Source organism: Brassica napus, chromosome C8, assembly GCF_020379485.1.
Source record: "Brassica napus cultivar Da-Ae chromosome C8, Da-Ae, whole genome shotgun sequence".
Taxonomy (NCBI): domain Eukaryota; kingdom Viridiplantae; phylum Streptophyta; class Magnoliopsida; order Brassicales; family Brassicaceae; genus Brassica; species Brassica napus.
This window is the reverse complement of record NC_063451.1, coordinates 42,153,060-42,170,005: the sequence shown is the minus strand read 5'-3', so window position 1 is coordinate 42,170,005 and position 16,946 is coordinate 42,153,060. Positions and strand designations below refer to the sequence as shown.

At 34.5% G+C, this 16,946-nt stretch overlaps 2 protein-coding genes across 2 annotated transcripts; one reads left to right on the top strand and one right to left on the bottom strand.

The window, feature by feature from the left end:
- Positions 1-6,275: 6,275 nt before the first annotated feature.
- On the bottom strand, positions 6,276-7,908 carry LOC106386088. The gene has a single exon (XM_013825981.3). It carries the CDS (start codon positions 7,495-7,497, stop codon positions 6,448-6,450), a length of 1,050 nt encoding a protein of 349 aa, XP_013681435.2. The 5' UTR covers positions 7,498-7,908; the 3' UTR covers positions 6,276-6,447.
- Positions 7,909-11,474: 3,566 nt separating this feature from the next.
- LOC106386089 (60S ribosomal protein L39-1) lies at positions 11,475-12,149 on the top strand. Its single transcript, XM_013825982.3, has 3 exons — positions 11,475-11,587; positions 11,706-11,809; positions 11,890-12,149. The coding sequence occupies exons 1-3, from the start codon at positions 11,585-11,587 to the stop codon at positions 11,936-11,938; spliced, it is 156 nt and encodes a 51-aa protein (XP_013681436.1). The 5' UTR covers positions 11,475-11,584; the 3' UTR covers positions 11,939-12,149.
- The last annotated feature ends 4,797 nt before the right edge of the window (positions 12,150-16,946 follow it).

Sequence of the window (16,946 nt, the reverse complement as noted above, 5' to 3'; positions counted from 1 at the left end):
TATATACAGTAATTAATTATCTAAAATAAATAAACATAAAAAAAATTGCTTCCTTTGAATTACGGACCAGGACCATAATAAATGAATTACAAAATAATTTTGAATATATTTTTTTTGTGCATAAAAAATTTGGTTTTATAATTAAACACAAAATCAATATGACAAATATATAATAAAAAGCAATATATATATATCTATATATATATATATATGTGATGATTCAAAATAATTAATTTACAACAAAAAAATTAAAATTATTGTATTTTAAAAAATGTATACATATTCAAATATATAAATAACCTTAAAAATATATACTAATATATAAACTAATATATATATATATATATATATATATATAAATACCCGCACGGCTGTGCGGATCCAGATCTAGTAGATATTATTTGCAAAGTGATGTTGACATATGTTTTCTTTACAATCTCATAGACATTATTTGCAAAGTAATTTTGACACATGTCTTCTTTACAATTTCATAGACATTATTTGCAAAGTGATTTTGACAAATGTACTTTTTACAATCAATTTGACTAAATAAATGTGACATGTCTTACTAGAAATAATGACATAGTTTATGCCTTAATGTGACATGTATAATTACATTTAATATTTATATTTTTGGTAAACTTTTTAAAATATGGTAGTAAATTATACAACGTCATTAAAGTAAATCTATTTAAATATGAAATAAAATAATATAATAATATTTTGAAAATTTTGAAATATTATTTATTTCTGTTTTTATAACTATAAAATTTTAATCATAGTATTATTAGCTTTTTAGTATATCTACAAATTAAAAAAAAAACTATTTAGTTGCACTGTTTGATAATTATATAACTTTTATATGAATATTTTTTATTAATTATATACAAGGTTATTTAATATATTTTATCAAAAAGATAAAAAAATATATCGAAAATTATAATTTTAAATATATACATATCTATTTTTAAATATAATTTAAAATAAACAAAATTGTTTATTTTATCTTAATTATATGTTTAATTAAAGAGATAATTGGCTGTATATACCTTTTATGAGCCAATATTAAGTAAATGTCCTAAGAGCCATAAAACTCCAATTCACTGTAGAATTTTGGCAGTATTGTTCCCATAATACCCTTCTGTCTACGATTTCATTAGATTTGGCATATGTTTCTATTCATCTCTAGGTGTGCCAGCACACTGATTCTAAACCATATTTTTATGCCTTTAATATATTACTTTTTCATTGCAGTAAAACATCACAATCATCTTCTTCCTCTTTCTTAACTCTTCATCAACAATTTTTTTCCTACTCCTTTCTCCTTTGCGTATTGATATTTTTCACAAAGGATCAATTTTTATTGTTTAATCAATTTATATATATATATATATACTCTTCGGTCGACTAACGATTCTCCTTCTATTTTTCATATGTAATTTGAGATTCAAAAAAGAAAAAGAGAAAAGCGATGATGTTTATGGAGGCTATGGAGCACAAACTGGTAAAAAGGATTTGTGTTGAAAAAGAAAGAGACAGATTTGGAAGATTAAATCGTAATATCCACCTTCGTATTTTACTTTTATGAAATTGATAAGTTTTAATGTAGCAACTAATATATTGTGTTATATATAAAATATACTATAACGGTTAACATTGTAGTTATCGGATGCATAATATTTTAGATGATATATAACACCATAGCTTAGCAAAAACAAATATGTGATGTTTGCCGGTGTTAGATAAATGGTCTGTATTTTTCTTTCAAAGCATCTTCTTTTTATCTTTTTGTACTTCATCGCATTTTGGTGGAACTTAAGGTCGTTTAATTAACAACATGTGAAAGAGCTCAAGCGCAACATTCTCTTTAGCAACTCGCTTGTTCAAAAGATGCGCGAACAATCTAACAAATGATTAAGAACATATGCTTCTTGATGCAATAGTAAGTCCGCTGGAGTTGTAAAACCAAAGTATAACACTATGATTTAGCGGTAAAACATTTTGTTAGCTGACACTAATCTGTATTGTTTATCGGTATTAGAAATATCATCTGTATATTTTAACCAAACTTTTATCAGTTAATGGTAACTTAATTTGTAGCATGTAACAAACCAAGTATCATCTAACAAAAACTCTTCATATATAAGATAAACATTGGTCAGTCACTCACATTTAACAAAACCATTAACCTTTAAGCCAAAAGATAGATAATATATCAATTATATTATCTATCTTTTTGGTTTAACAAGTAACATAATTTTTTATGTTAATCTGATTGTTGTTCCAACATAATGTAAATATTGTTCGCTTGGACAAGTTCAAAAATTTAACACATACTCCATGTACTCAATAGAATCTCATGAGGGCTAACAGTAAGCCGGCAATACCATATAATAACCTCTAACAATGCATTTTACGTCTAACATCGGTTGTAGCGCCTAACACCATGCTAAGCGACCATAAAAGAATGTATACATCGGTTGTAGCACCTAACACCATGCTAAGCGACCATTAACAATGTAACTACATATGATTTAACAACAGAACCTAACATCTAACAAATCTTGTCATCAGATAACTAATATAATTTAGGCTAACATAAAAGTCAAACCAAATGACTAAGATAATTCATCTAACATCAGGTGATAAAAAACTGAGACGAAGACGGCGCTGTAGGAGAGGAAGATCGGTAGCGGACTCTCACCGTTCAACTCATGCAGGACACCCACGAGATATGGCCATTTTATTCGGATGCAGCGACTCGTGTGACCTCTGATTAGAGCTACAATTATGATTTGGAATTTGAAAAAGCTTCAATTGTGAAGGAAGGTTAGACACAATTATTAAAGGAGAACTGAAATTTAGATACCTAACAACAAGGAGCTTAGGAGATTTTCATGCGACAGAGGAGGTAGGAGAACTGGGCACGAGCAGTTGCAGCAGAATCGATCACCGCCATAGGTCATCGTCGTCTAGATATTTATCATTAAAGGTATAGGAAGAAATCAAAGATCGTGACGATGGCTCTATGAAATTGTTCTCTCTACAAAAAGTGGTAATTCTCCAACCAATGGATTGTTCACCTGCTACAAAATTCTAATAAAAAATGAAATAATTCTCTCACCATATGTATACATAGAGTACGATCGTACAGTCATTATTTCATCTGACACAATATCATGTATGCTCCCATTTAGAGTCATAGATTAGTAGGGGTCAAATGGAGATTAAGAAAGTTCAACAGTGTCGTGGGCATTTAGTTAATTTTGAGTTATTGTATGCATATAGAGCCTAATTTCTCTTAATTAAATCAAAATTTATATTAAATTATTGATAATAAAATCTAAAACAATAATAAATTTTTATTTTTAAATATAATTTAAATTTAGAGAAATTGCACCTAATAGCTAAGGAAAAAAACAAAACTCACTATCTAACTAAAATCCCACATTCTCTCCTCTTTTCTCTTCCTATCTCTCTCTCATCCCTCTCAAAAATCTAATTTCTTTTTTTTTTTGGTTATTCCCTAAATAAGCCCTTAAAATTAAAGGTTTTATTACTGTACATGAGGCAAAAAAACACCAAGTTTCATATAATATTATTGGGGATTTGGTGGTTGTTGGCGTGGTTTGGTATAAAACTAAATTCACTCTTCAAAACTTCAAGCAGGGAAAGTTTTCCTTATCCTCTGATTAATGTCCTCTGATTAATGTATGGGGTTCTAGTCTGTTTCTTTGATAATTCACCTGGGTTGTCTTAATGGACTAACATGTTCCGATTCAGTTGGGTTTTGTCTTAATGGACTATCATGTTCCATAAAACTAAGCTTTTACAAAAAATCTTTCGTAAAAGCTCATTCAAACAATTTTGGAGACAAAGTGAGAAGTACGAAACCATCAGGGACAAGGGATGAGAAATGAGCATCGCCCTATCACCTCTTCTCTATCCTCAGCATCCCCCTCTCACCTCTCCTCTCTCTCAACATCGCTCGCTCTCTCTCCTCTTGTCTCTTCAGCATCGCATGTTGACCTCTCTCTCTATATATTATATCCTAGTCAGCATCGCCTGTTGCTCCTCTCCCGAAAACATCGCCCGTTGGCTCTCTGAGCATCGCCCAATGCCTCTTTACTCCATCATCACCCACATAACTATCTTTCCTAGTCAGCAACGACCATTTCTTACTCTCTCGTTCAGCATCGCTCATTGCCTCCTTCTCTCTCTTTGGCATCGCTCCTATCTGCACCTATCTCCCCCTAACTCCTCAGCATCACTCACTTCTCCATTTTTCATGTTCTCGCTTGAATCTTCTCTGAAACATTTTTCGTTTCGTCGTGTAATCGGAGGCTCGACACAAACCGCAACGAACATTTCAAATAATTTTTAAGTATTTACACAAAGTAAACACCTCAAGTTTCAGTAAGGAACAAGAGACTTTTCTTATCAATCTGTGAATATTCAGTATGGTTCAATCATACAGCACACTCATGGATGATCAATCAACTATCTAACTACAGGAGGATTTCGAGGATGTGAGCTTAATTCATATTCCTCGGAGTAGGAATGGTCGGGCGGACTCATTAGCAAAAGAAGCAAGAACCAGAAGCTATTTCTTCTCCCATATAGATCAGACAAAGACAAACGGGGATGCTCCTAGGAGAATTGACTCATCTGCTCAACACTTGATCTAGATTAATTATGCGGCGACAAAAAAAAACTAGACTCACCTTGAGATAAGGCTTGAAACCAGCTACGGAAAGGCTGGAACTGATCCTAAACAAGGCTTACACGAACTGCGAGATCAAACAACCACGAGGATCTGGACTGATCTTCACACTCCTTTCGGCCAATTGAACCTGAACAGAACAGATGGAACAAGATGATCAATCAGTTATTCAGCTCAGTCCAACAAGAAATCATTTCAGCTTAGAGGTTCAAAGGAAAGTAGGAAACTGATCTGAACCCTAACCTAAACACAATTGAACAAGCTTAAGAAAAAACTGATCCGGACAAGGTTTAGCACAAACAGATCCAGTTGGATAACAAATCAGTCAATCGGTTCTATTCAAAAAGGATCCGACCACAACTAAGTACAAACTGATGTGAACAAGAGACTAAACAGCTTACTAGATCAACTCAAAGGAGGATTGGTGAACTCGGCTGATACAAAGCTTATCTCACAACTGGCCTTAGTAGCACAACAAAAGGCTAAGGTAGGATCAAGTTCAAATCACAGAACAAGCTGCCAGTGTTTATCCGGATGGCTTACCTTCAGCTCTTACACACGACCAAGCTGATATAAGTTGGTAAGGATTAATTCCCCAAGCCTGATTCTCTTCTAATCTTTCTCTCCTTTCTCTCTGATTCTTCTGTTTGATTTCTTATGTTTCTCTCTGATTTTCTTTGCCTTGCAGGAGCCAGGCTGAAGGGAAGCTGATAGGGTTTATTTGATTAATCTTTTTTGTGCTTTATGGATGATTGAAATTTGTGCAAGCTTTCATGACCCTTTGCGAGAGAGTAAACAAATAACTAAGATGGATGATTATACTAGAAAAACATGGAGTAGATTGGCCGTTGTTACAACTTTCACCAGTGAACAAGTTGAAAATTTGTTTTTGTATAACCAATGAGTTAAAGTTGGGAGAGACCTTCATGTTGGAGTTTGTTCGAGAATACGGAAATGGCACAACTTGTTAAATGGACGCCAGAGAGTGCGTTCAAGCCGTATCTGAAAGTTTTGAGGATCATGAAGTGATCTGTCTTGTCGGGTTGTGAAGCCTTGTTTCTTGGTTTTGAGTGGGGATGGTATCGTTAGCCAGGCCATAGGCGGTAGCGATAGATCCGGGTTGAGAAGACGCATCGGTGTCTTCGGGTTCTACAAGTGGATTGTATTGTATGGCGTGCCGAAGGCAACATCGATTTATCTAGATCATTGTTATCTGCTACTTGGGAAGTCTCTTGCACTTGTTTGTCGTATGCTATGGTGTTGCTATTTTTAGTTTATTGAGTCCTAGTGTGTGGTCTCGTTCCCTTGTTAAAGTTATGTTCGAAAGGTGCCCTGGTGTGGGTTTTAGCTGCCTATTCCTTGGGCTCTTGTCTCTGAAGATTTTTTATCCGCCGGCTTATGTATTAAACAGTAGACTAAGACCTAATGAATTTCAATTTGGGAAAAAAAAAAGATCGGAAAAAGTAGACTAAGTACTGAAGCTTTGATATCATATTAAGTTATAGAAATCGATTATTCATATTAATGGTAATACTCAGTTTATAGACACACATGATGGATCTCTTTATAAGAGTAAAAAATTTCTAAAAAAATATACACAACTACACAAGTAATTTATAGGAAAGCCATAACAACAATTAGATAATTTGACCTAATCTTTGGTATATTGGGATTCCTTATTTTAGCCATGGTGGGATTTCGAGAAACTATTGCCAAGAGTCATTTTACTTCCTCCAAGCATAGACAACCAAAGAAAACCAACTCTTATGTCCAAAGCTCCTTTCATCTTCCTCCTTACAAGTCGACCACTCCATTACAGAAGAAGACCAGTGACCATACGAAGACGCCCTAAACGACAGCATTCGAGAGTTCTCCTTCCCCAAGACGACGCAGTCCCGCTCACGCTTCTTCATCATCAACACATCGTTCCCTTCCACTTCTTGATTCTCAAACCGAAGCAAGAACACGGCAGGGACTTTAGCCAGATTAGCTTTATCCTTGTCAACAAACATCCAGTTGTATACATCCCATGATATCTGTATTGTCACATCATCGATCACGACCTTAGCGTTTCCTCTGAATTTCCACCGAAGCTGCTCAATCTTCAAAACCTTTTTATTGTCTACGCTAAACCGGAGAGTAGCATCATCATGAACCTTAACATCTATACCGATCTCTCTTACTTTTCCTTTAATCTTGATTTTCGTATGGTACACTCTGTTTCCAAACAGATTCTCACCTCTCGACACCAAGATTTGTCTCTCGGGCCTCTGTTTCAGAGAATCTCCGACCAGAAGACCGACCTTGCCGGAGACAAGGACGGCTACGTAAAATCCGGACACCGGGTCGGGTCCTGAACCAAATCTTGCATGAGTCAGGTCCCACGTGACTCGAATATCAGGCTTTCTAGATATCTTCTTGGATCCATGTTTTCTCCAGAAGGTCAGAGGCTTGATCTCTAGTCTGAAAGTGAATGGAGCAGAGCGGCTGTAGCAATCGGGAGAGTGGAGATAGCAATTTGCGGAGCTGCAGTGGTAGAAATGGAGGTGGAGAGAGCGGCGTAGGAAGGACTGAGACCATGAGAGGAAGAAAACGCCGACGTTAGTGTGGTAGTTGCAAGTGGTGGTTGGGTTTGGGAGGTCGCCGGTAAAATACGATGTAGCTGATGGTGATGGAAGAGAAGACGATGTATCTTCGTTGGTAGCGGCGGTGGAAGGGTGGAAACAGGCAGCCAAGGGGGAGGAGCCGCGGCGACTATGAGTAGAGGATCTCATTTTCTTTGTGTTGTCTTCTCTGTTTCCTTAGAATCTTACTATGCGTGTGTACACATGCATACAAACATATATAGGAATTTTCATGTGTTAACGTTTAATTTATTTATCATTAACTCATAAACAGGTTGATTGATTGTTGTGCCTGAGTGTCTGAAAGTGAGTTGTCATGTTGATATTCAAAAGAGTGGGTCAAGTCAAAAAACCTGAAAGCAACTTTGTGGATAATAGACCGAAAAAGACACAATGATATTCTAAACCGGTTTTCACACTGAGACTATATGTGCATGCATTATCTCCTAGATGGAAGCCATTACAATTTAGTTTTTTCTTTAAACCTGAAATATCCCGAATCTATAAAAAGGACCGGACTCATTCCTAAGGAGATGTACAACGCACAGATGAACCGCTTTGTGAATATTCAAATGAGGCCAACTGCATAGTCTCATATTTACATGGCCACAAGGTCAAATGTAGCATGGTGTTTTGGAATCCGAGTTGTTTATATGTTATGGTGCAAGCCGAAAGCTATCAAAAATTTAAAATGATAAAAACGAGAACAAAACTTAGGTTCTTCCCTAACGTCAACTTTTAACTCTTATTACCAATCAAAACGCCACGTAGATTAATAAAAAAATATATTATTTTTTTAAAAAAAAATCTAAAATAATTGAAAAAAAATAATGACGCTCATTTTAATGATGCTAACACCATTAACTAAACCCTAAATCTTAAATTATAAACCCTAAACTTTAAATCTAAACCCTAAAGCCTAAATTCTAAATCCAAACTCTAAACCCTAAACCCAAACCCTATATCTTAAACTCAAATCATAAACCCTAAACCCAAACCGTAAACTATAAACCCAAACCCTACACCTTAAACTCAAACCCTAGATCCTAAACCCAAATCTAGACTCTAAACCCAAATCTTAAACCCTAAAGAAACAACATCAACATTAACCCAAACCTTTAGGATATTAGGATTTGGGTTCAGGGTTTACGATTTGAGTTTAGGGCGTAGGGATTAGGTTTGGATATATGGTTTGAGTTTAGAGTCTATGATTTGGGTTTAAGATATAAGGTTTGGGTTTAGGATTTACGGTTTGGGTTTAGGGTTTAGGATTTGGGTTTAGGGTTTACGGTTTGGGTTTAGGATTTAGGATTTGGGTTTACGGTTTAGTTAGTGGCGTTATCATCATTAAAATTGGCTTTATTATTTTTTTTTCAATTATTTCAGATTGTTTTAAATAAAATTAATTTATTTTATTATTAATCTAAGTGATATTTTGATTGGTAATAAAAGGAGAAGTGAATTTAAAGGTTCACGTTCTAAAAACAAATATAATATCATCAGAGCTATAGACATACTTAAATGTTATGGTATTCAAAATGAGTTATCCGCAGAGAAATACACAAAACATACTATAAATAAAACTAAAAGATTTGAAACTCGTAAGGAGGACTAGACGATCGACATTTCGATTCAGTGCCAGTTATCGATTGGGTTAGCTTTAGTATGGTTCGGTTAAAATCCCTGATTAAGGGGATTAGGCCCGGGAACAAATTATATTCTAAAGAACAATGGGTTTAGAATGAAATATACTAATACAAGTTCGATGGTAACAACTATCAAGTAGAGCAATGTTGATAAATTTGTGGGTTGATATAAATTAAACCCACCTAGACTCGTATAAATCACTGAATCAAATACGTTAAGATATTAAAAACTAAAAAAGGTTCAATCCTTGATAAGTTCAATGATTATATGTCCATTTATTGGTTTGATTTGATATGTATTGAACTTTTTGATACTGGTTGCTTTCTGGGTTCCAGCTAGCAAAAGAAAAAGTTTGAGAATGTCAAACTGTACATTAATATATGGAAATCATACACCAATTCATTGCGAGATTGGTGCTTTACCCACTACTCTTTGTTTATGCCACATTTTTCCAGACATGTGTGTCTGAGTTTTTCTGTATCCAATCATTCAGAGAATTACTATAAAATTCAATCTTCTCCGAATTGTTGATTGGCCAGATATTTACTTTTACATAAGGGAGCTTTTTCCGTTGTCAAAACAACAATTCCATCAGATTCAGATCCAAATTATCCAGATTTTCTTTTATTTTTGTTACAGTTTTTAATATTCTTAATATATTATATATAAAGTAGTAAGGGTGCTTCAAGAACAAGATCAAAGGATCTCTGAATCATATTTTAGGCATTAGAATCTAAGTCGTTCATCAGAACCGTTTTAGTTCAAATTTCCTTATTTATTCGGTTATTCTGTGGATCTCATCCGCATCTTATTTTTATCTAATCTATTAATTTAGGTTCATATTTTTTATCTGCCATACAAAAGTCTACGTTAGACCATTAATTAAAAACTTAATTAAATATCCTAAATTTTCTCATATATGATATTTTCTAACAAAAACAAATAAACAATATGCATCTAAACAATAACATTCCTAAGAAAATCTAAATATTTCCATAATGCTATTTTTATTGTTTATCATATTTAATCTAGACTTAATTTTATATATATTTTAGTATTAATTTTAAAATTAAATAGTACATCACAATTCTTTTTGAAATTATCATATTAAATTTTTATTATTAAACACAAGAAATAATAATTTATTGGTTGTAAGATTTTATGTTTGTTTTTGGTAGTAAAAATAAAAACATTAAACTGAAATATAATATATTAAATAAATTAAAATATTAACTCATTTAGTTTGGTCACATAAAAACATTTTTAGGATAAAAAAATTTAAAAAAAAATTAATAAAATTTGTGACAATTCATGTAAAACTATGTTTAAAATTAAACTGTTAATATGATGTAGCATTTTAAAATAAATAAACAAAGTAAACGATTAATATAAGATTTGTACAATTTCATCAAAAAAAGAAATTCAACAAATATAAAAAAATTCAAAATAAAATTATATACTTAAAAATGATATTAAATATATTTCTTGATAATTTATTTAATAGTTTAAATATTATTTTTAAAATAAACATATATCCGCACATACGGCGGATTCAAATCTGGTTAAGGTTATTATATACTTTATTCCTTTAATTTTACAAACGCTTTAAGGATAGTGGCATAGTTTTTAATACTTATAGTTTGGTCTATGTGGCTTCTTGTCAGATGAACATAGAGTAACTCAGTCTTCTCGGTCGTGTTCTTCTTTTATAATCGACTTGTTTCTTTTTTTCTCCAAATTAACCTAATCTTAAGTCGCCTTTAAGTCAATTGGGCTGAGCTCTGTTTACTCGATGGACCTTGTCCGAGGTGTGTAAACCATCTCCAACACCAAGATTCCACATATATATATCCACGTATTACACAATATTCTATTTCTCAGTTTTGTGATAACACCATATCTAATTGCTTGACACCAAAGGAATCACTCAAGACCAATGGACGAATGATGTGTCACTCTTCCATAACCGATCCATAACCGTCACTAACACTCCATTCCTCATGTGTAACACTTTCTCTGCTTCATGATACATCAAGTACGAACAAACTCCTTTTTCCAGAGCTTGCATCACCATTGCCTACTATATTCCTCGCATATAGATTGGATTAACACAGTCCGAGATTGTTCCGCCACGATGTACATTTGGAGTGTCTCATCTTTTGTACTTTTTATGTTTTTGTTTGTTGAGGAGCTCATGTTTTTAGTCAGGTTTAAGATGTGATTAGTGTTTCACTCTTACGTTTGCATTTGTATTTCATCATACATATTGGGTGATGAAATATTCAACACCTATATTCTTCTAATGAATTACCCAAAAAGTCGTGTTACGAATTCTAGAGTGCCATTTGAGTCTTGTTCATAACAAAATCGGATTAAATCGAAGCATCGAACATGTCTAAATGATACCAGCGATATGCAAATTTTGGACCCTGGAAAACTGGGTTACGTTTGAAACAAATGGGCCGCAAAGGCCCAATCTAAAACTGCAACCCTAAAACCGTGACCCCTTTATAAGGAAGATTTCTTTATCAGAATTTGAGTTTAACTTCGTTTCGGCTCCGTCCCAGGAACAAGATCGCAGGGCTTCAAGATGGTACGTTTTCTATCCTCTCATTCGATCTTAAACTCTACATTCACGTACTCTGGATCGTACTTAGTTTAAAAATGCTAACGAAGGTTCGTGACATTTGTATCTTTATTGTATGAAACAGCCGTCGCACAAGTCATTCATGATAAAGAAAAAGCTGGCGAAGAAGATGAGGCAGAACAGGCCCATTCCACACTGGATTCGTCTTCGCACTGACAATACCATCAGGTTCGTCATTTTCTGTTTCGTGTATTCTATGGTTGATCGATTTAGTGAAATCTTATGTGGTTTTTGTGTTTTGATTTCAGGTACAACGCAAAGCGTAGGCACTGGCGCAGAACCAAACTTGGATTCTAAGAGGTTACGTTTTGCGTATTGTGGAAGCTCGGTTATTTCCAAGACTTGAGTTTTGTTTTAGTGTTTTGTCTCAATTTCGATTGTGACTATTATCTTGTTAACGTTTGTGTTAGACAATCTTTAATCAGTTTTGTTTTGAAAATATCCTTCCAAGAGTACTTATTGTCGGATTGAGTTAGTTCAAAGATTGTGGAAATGAGTTGTATCCAGATTTTTGCTCTCCACCGTTTACTAAGTTTAGTTAATCTGAGGTCGATACTTGTGCTGATACAAGTTTGGGTTTTATGCTAGTTAGGTGTATACCCTCTTCTAAACCTGCTAATTAGGTAATGTGTTAGTTAGGCTTGAGAAGATACTTATATGACTCTATCTACCTACTTAGACAAAACATAATCAATCATATAAGCTTCTTCATAAGTTAATACGCTTGGTTATTATCTTGTTGTTTCTTTCCAAGGCTTTACCCTCAATAAGTAGAACCAAGTATAGCTATATTTGGTTTGTTGATTCTACTTGGATTAGCTTCGTTCGAGTTGTGGTTGATACAAATAAGCCTAGTGTGTATGCAATCTTTTCTTCCTTTTTGGTAATTACGTAATTTTATTTTCATTGAAAATTTATAAGATATTTGAAGTATCATGTTACCTTAGATTCATTGACAGTTAAGGAGATGTTGTATTTATCTTCATATCAGTATGCATAACATGATCAAATATGGCCTCTAGAATGCAGAATCGGTCATATGCGCATATTTTAAACCGTTTTATCGGTTCACACTAGGTTCAGTCATTCTCCTTTTGAGTCTATCAACGAACATTTTGGAAATGGATCTAGACTTTGTAGTTTTCTGGTCAAAGACTTCGATTGTATTAAAAACTGAAAAGCGTTATGGTTATGGAGCTTATTGGAAGAAGAATTTATTTCGAATTAAATGGTTTTTGAGATTATTAATAGTTTAATAGATTTAACAAATCTTTTCTCTCTTTTATCAAATATTTTACATTGATTTCAAGTTTTTCTTATCCAATAGTTTATACTAAGTGTTTTTCATCTGCCGGTTTAATAATTTTACAAAACTTTATATATATATATATATATTATCAATCCAAAAATCATTAGAATAAATATTTTCATGCTTTTAAACTAACTAAATATTAAAAATAAAATTTATATACGATAATTTTTTTTAAAATAATATATATTTTATTATGTAAAATAAACTTGAAAACATTCACATATACATAAAACTATATACATGGATTTATATTTATATTTAAAATATTATGATGTATACTATTTTTGGATAACATAATATAAAACCTTTTTAGATAATGATGATTATCATGTTTAATTTATGGGTAATTATATATCAAAATGTTTTTAAAAAAGATCACAATAAATGATTTTGATAGTCTTTTTTTTTTTTTTTTTTTTTTTGTCATCAACAATACACACTCATACTGACTCTGTAAACCAAACCGGGTAATCTTCATCCATGTGAACGACGAAAGACGATTGCTTTCTAGCACTGCGTGCTAGACTATCCGCCTTTGAATTGTGCGTTCGTGGTACATAGATAAGCTCTGATCGGGTGAAACTCTCTTTCAGGATCTTGATATCATCCAAATAATTTGCAAAAGCTGACCATTCTTCTGGTTCCGAAACCATCTTCACCAATTGAGAACAATATGTTGCAAACGTGACCTGAAATTGACGTAAATTCCTCATACATTCCATTGCCCATAGTAGCGCTTCCATCTCCGCATGAAGAGGCGAAAGACTAGCCCGAACATTCCTCGCCCCCAACAATCCATTAAAACCTTCCAAAGTACTAAGCCAACCTTGCCCTGAAAAAGTAACCCCCTCTTTCCACGAGCCATCTGTGAAACACCATATTCCTGGGATCGACGGCAATATCATATCTATTATTGGTGGTGGCATCCTCTGGTCATTCACAACTTGTGCCTTAGCCCACAATGTCGATTCTGTTTCCGCCAATTTAAGCGTATCCATAGGGTCCATATCCAAATTGCTGAAAACTTTATTATTCCTAGCTTTCCAGATGTACCATAGTATCCATACAAACTGGTGATCCTCCATCTGTGGTAAAACTCTCGAGAATAGATGATCCATGTTTGTGAAGAGAGAACTTGTTGATGATTTTGATAGTCTAAAATAATTTAAGTTGATGATTCATTAATCAAAATCATAAAAACATGACAAATAAATAAAATACCTAAAATCATGGAGACCAAGGCAAATAAGCGATTTTACTTCTATATGACCATGGTTTGAATTTATAGAAAGGTTTGCTACCGTAGTGAAAAAAAATTCGATTAATTATTGGACATAAAGAAATTACCATTTAGCTAGAAGTTTATATTTATTGTTTAGTCTATATAGTAACATCTCACATATTTTATTTCCTTACATGTCTTTTTTTTTAACATTGGGTAACACATTACATCATCATATAATCTCTAATTATATTAGATATGATAATCAACTACCCCTGCAACACATGCAATATTGATCAACAGCTCCACGAATAAGGATTCCACGATGAAGCTGATGTTAGGAGTTTTCAAGGCTCCTAAGACAAATGTTGTAGTATAAATGATTGTCGAACCAGTTCTGAGAGATATGAAAGCACCGAGAATGCAAGTAATCACTTAATCTAAGTGCAACCAATGGTTTTTAAAAGGTTTTTTTTTTAACTAAAACTAACTAAAAGGAATAACTAAATGATATTTTCTTAACTATGGGAAAAGAGAACTCATGGATATATGGATTAGACCTCGGGTGATCAAGTTTCGAACTAAGGATGGCAAACGATCAATCAAACTATCAACCTTAAGCTTAGACACAATCCTAAACAAACTCTATGTCTAGATGAATGTTCATTTACTAACACAATCCAAGCATCAAATGTCTTTGGTTGAATAATATGAAAGTAATCATAACTAGCAAGTCCAATGGCTATCTTAGCACCTCTAACAACAAATGTCTTTGGCAAAGTATGCTAAAAGCTAGGAAGAGTTGTCTCGGGCATTTCCTCGAACACCTTTCGGGTGAGAAATGCCTAAGGATCAACAACTGAGTGGCCAACTCAGAAAATGCATTAGGTTCACTCTGCTAGCAAGGAAATATGAATGATCTACACTAAAACATCCTAGCTCTAACCTAATCACCCTTAATCTCCCTAACCCATGAATTCAAAGGGGGATTACTCACTAATCTCCATGATTCCTCTTAAACCCATGTTGGATTTCAGATTAATCATGTAGAGAAACACAAAGGAAATAGATATAAGAACACAAAATTTCAATAACAAAACTGATCAATTGATTCAAGAGATGACTTTCCAAAGGTTTTTTGGTGGTTTTTCTTAAGAACAAAGATGATCTGCCTCCTGGTGGCTTACAGAGTATTAAAACATAGGTTTAGAAAATAAAAACGTGCATCATGAAATTACCAAAAGGCCCTTGAGAAATCATAAGTTCGAGCAGAAATAAGAGGCGGAGCGACCTCCGCTCGTCGCTCCGAGTAGTCGCTCCATGCTTCGGGAGCGACCTCGCTGTGTCGCTGCGAGAGGTCGCTCCGGACTCGTTCTCGCGTTTCCGAGTGATGAAAACGCGAGCGACCTCCGCTCGTCGCTCCGAGTAGTCGCTCCATGCTTCGGGAGCGACCTCGCTGTGTCGCTGCGAGAGGTCGCTCCGGACTCGTTCTCGCGTTTCCGAGTGATGAAAACGCGAGCGACCTCCGCTCGTCGCTCCGAGTAGTCGCTCCATGCTTCGGGAGCGACCTCGCTGTGTCGCTGCGAGAGGTTGCTCCGGACTCGTTCTCGCATCTCCGGGTGATCAAAACACGAGCGACTCTTCCCTGTCGCTCTGGTAAGGTCGCTCTGATAGGGAGATCAGAGCGACTTGACGGTGTCGCTCCGGACTGGTCGCTCCGGTAAGGTGCTCGCCCAATGATCACTTTAAACACTTCTTTTGGACTCCAATTGCACCCAAATGTCTCCAAGAACTCCATGTGGTACTCCAATACCTGATAAGGACTCATGTATGCAAAATGCAACCTAAACATGGCTAAATCCTAATCTATATGATCAAAATGCACATGGGTGAATGGATAAAACATTAGAAATATGCAAGATATCAACTCCCCCAAACTTGTTCTTTACTTGTCCACAAGTGAACTTTCTAGAACTAATAGGGAGAGAGGTATGAAGGTGGGAGCTCATAGCCAAAAGAAACACAACTAGCAAACACGATTAGCACACTCTCTTATTACACTCTAGCTTCTCTAGGCCTATCTCAACTCCTTTTGTCCCTACACTCGTCATCAAGCATCCACACATTCAAATCAACCAACTCTCACATTCATTAAGCACAAAACATCTAGTGAATTCTTGCAAATGGTCAGTCGGTCCAAGTCATTTGGGTAAGGAAAGGCTTTTATTCAAGTGATTCAAAAGGTTCGAAACATAAAATCTTTACGGTGGTACTCTCGAAACAAGTAGCCTTGACATTGCACATAATATATCTAAGAAAGGGACCAACTCATGCATACAATGCTCAATCTCCATTGTTCTACCCTTTTCCCAAACATACAATTACACAATTTTTCCCAAATGTCAAGCCCAACTCACATCTCTCACCAAAAGATCTCAAGAACACCTTGCACGACAAAACTCTTTTCTTTGAAATCTCATAAGGATTTTTCTCAACTTCAAAACAAAACTTAGCTCTAAACAGTTTTGCTAGCCCCCTTTCTTTTTTTTTTTCTTTTTTTCTTTTTTTCTTTCTCTTTTTTTTTTTTTTTTTCGGGGGCCAAGACTTTTCATAAACTGAGCTAGAAGTTTCTCTACTTATCCCATAAAGACTAGCCAATTAAGCACAAGAGTTCACTCTTTTCCTTCCATTTTCTCAAACTCCCAAATCAAACTTTACAACACTCACCCCCATCTATGGCTAGACAATGATGTGCCTAATCTAGCAAGAAT

Coding starts and splice junctions, on each gene's coding strand:
- LOC106386088 (XM_013825981.3), bottom strand. CDS start 7,497: ATGAGATCCTCTACTCATAGTCGCCGCGGCTCCTCCCCCTTGGCTGCC.
- LOC106386089 (XM_013825982.3), top strand. Junction 11,810..11,889: donor CGCACTGACAATACCATCAG/GTTCGTCATTTT, acceptor TTTTGATTTCAG/GTACAACGCAAAGCGTAGGC.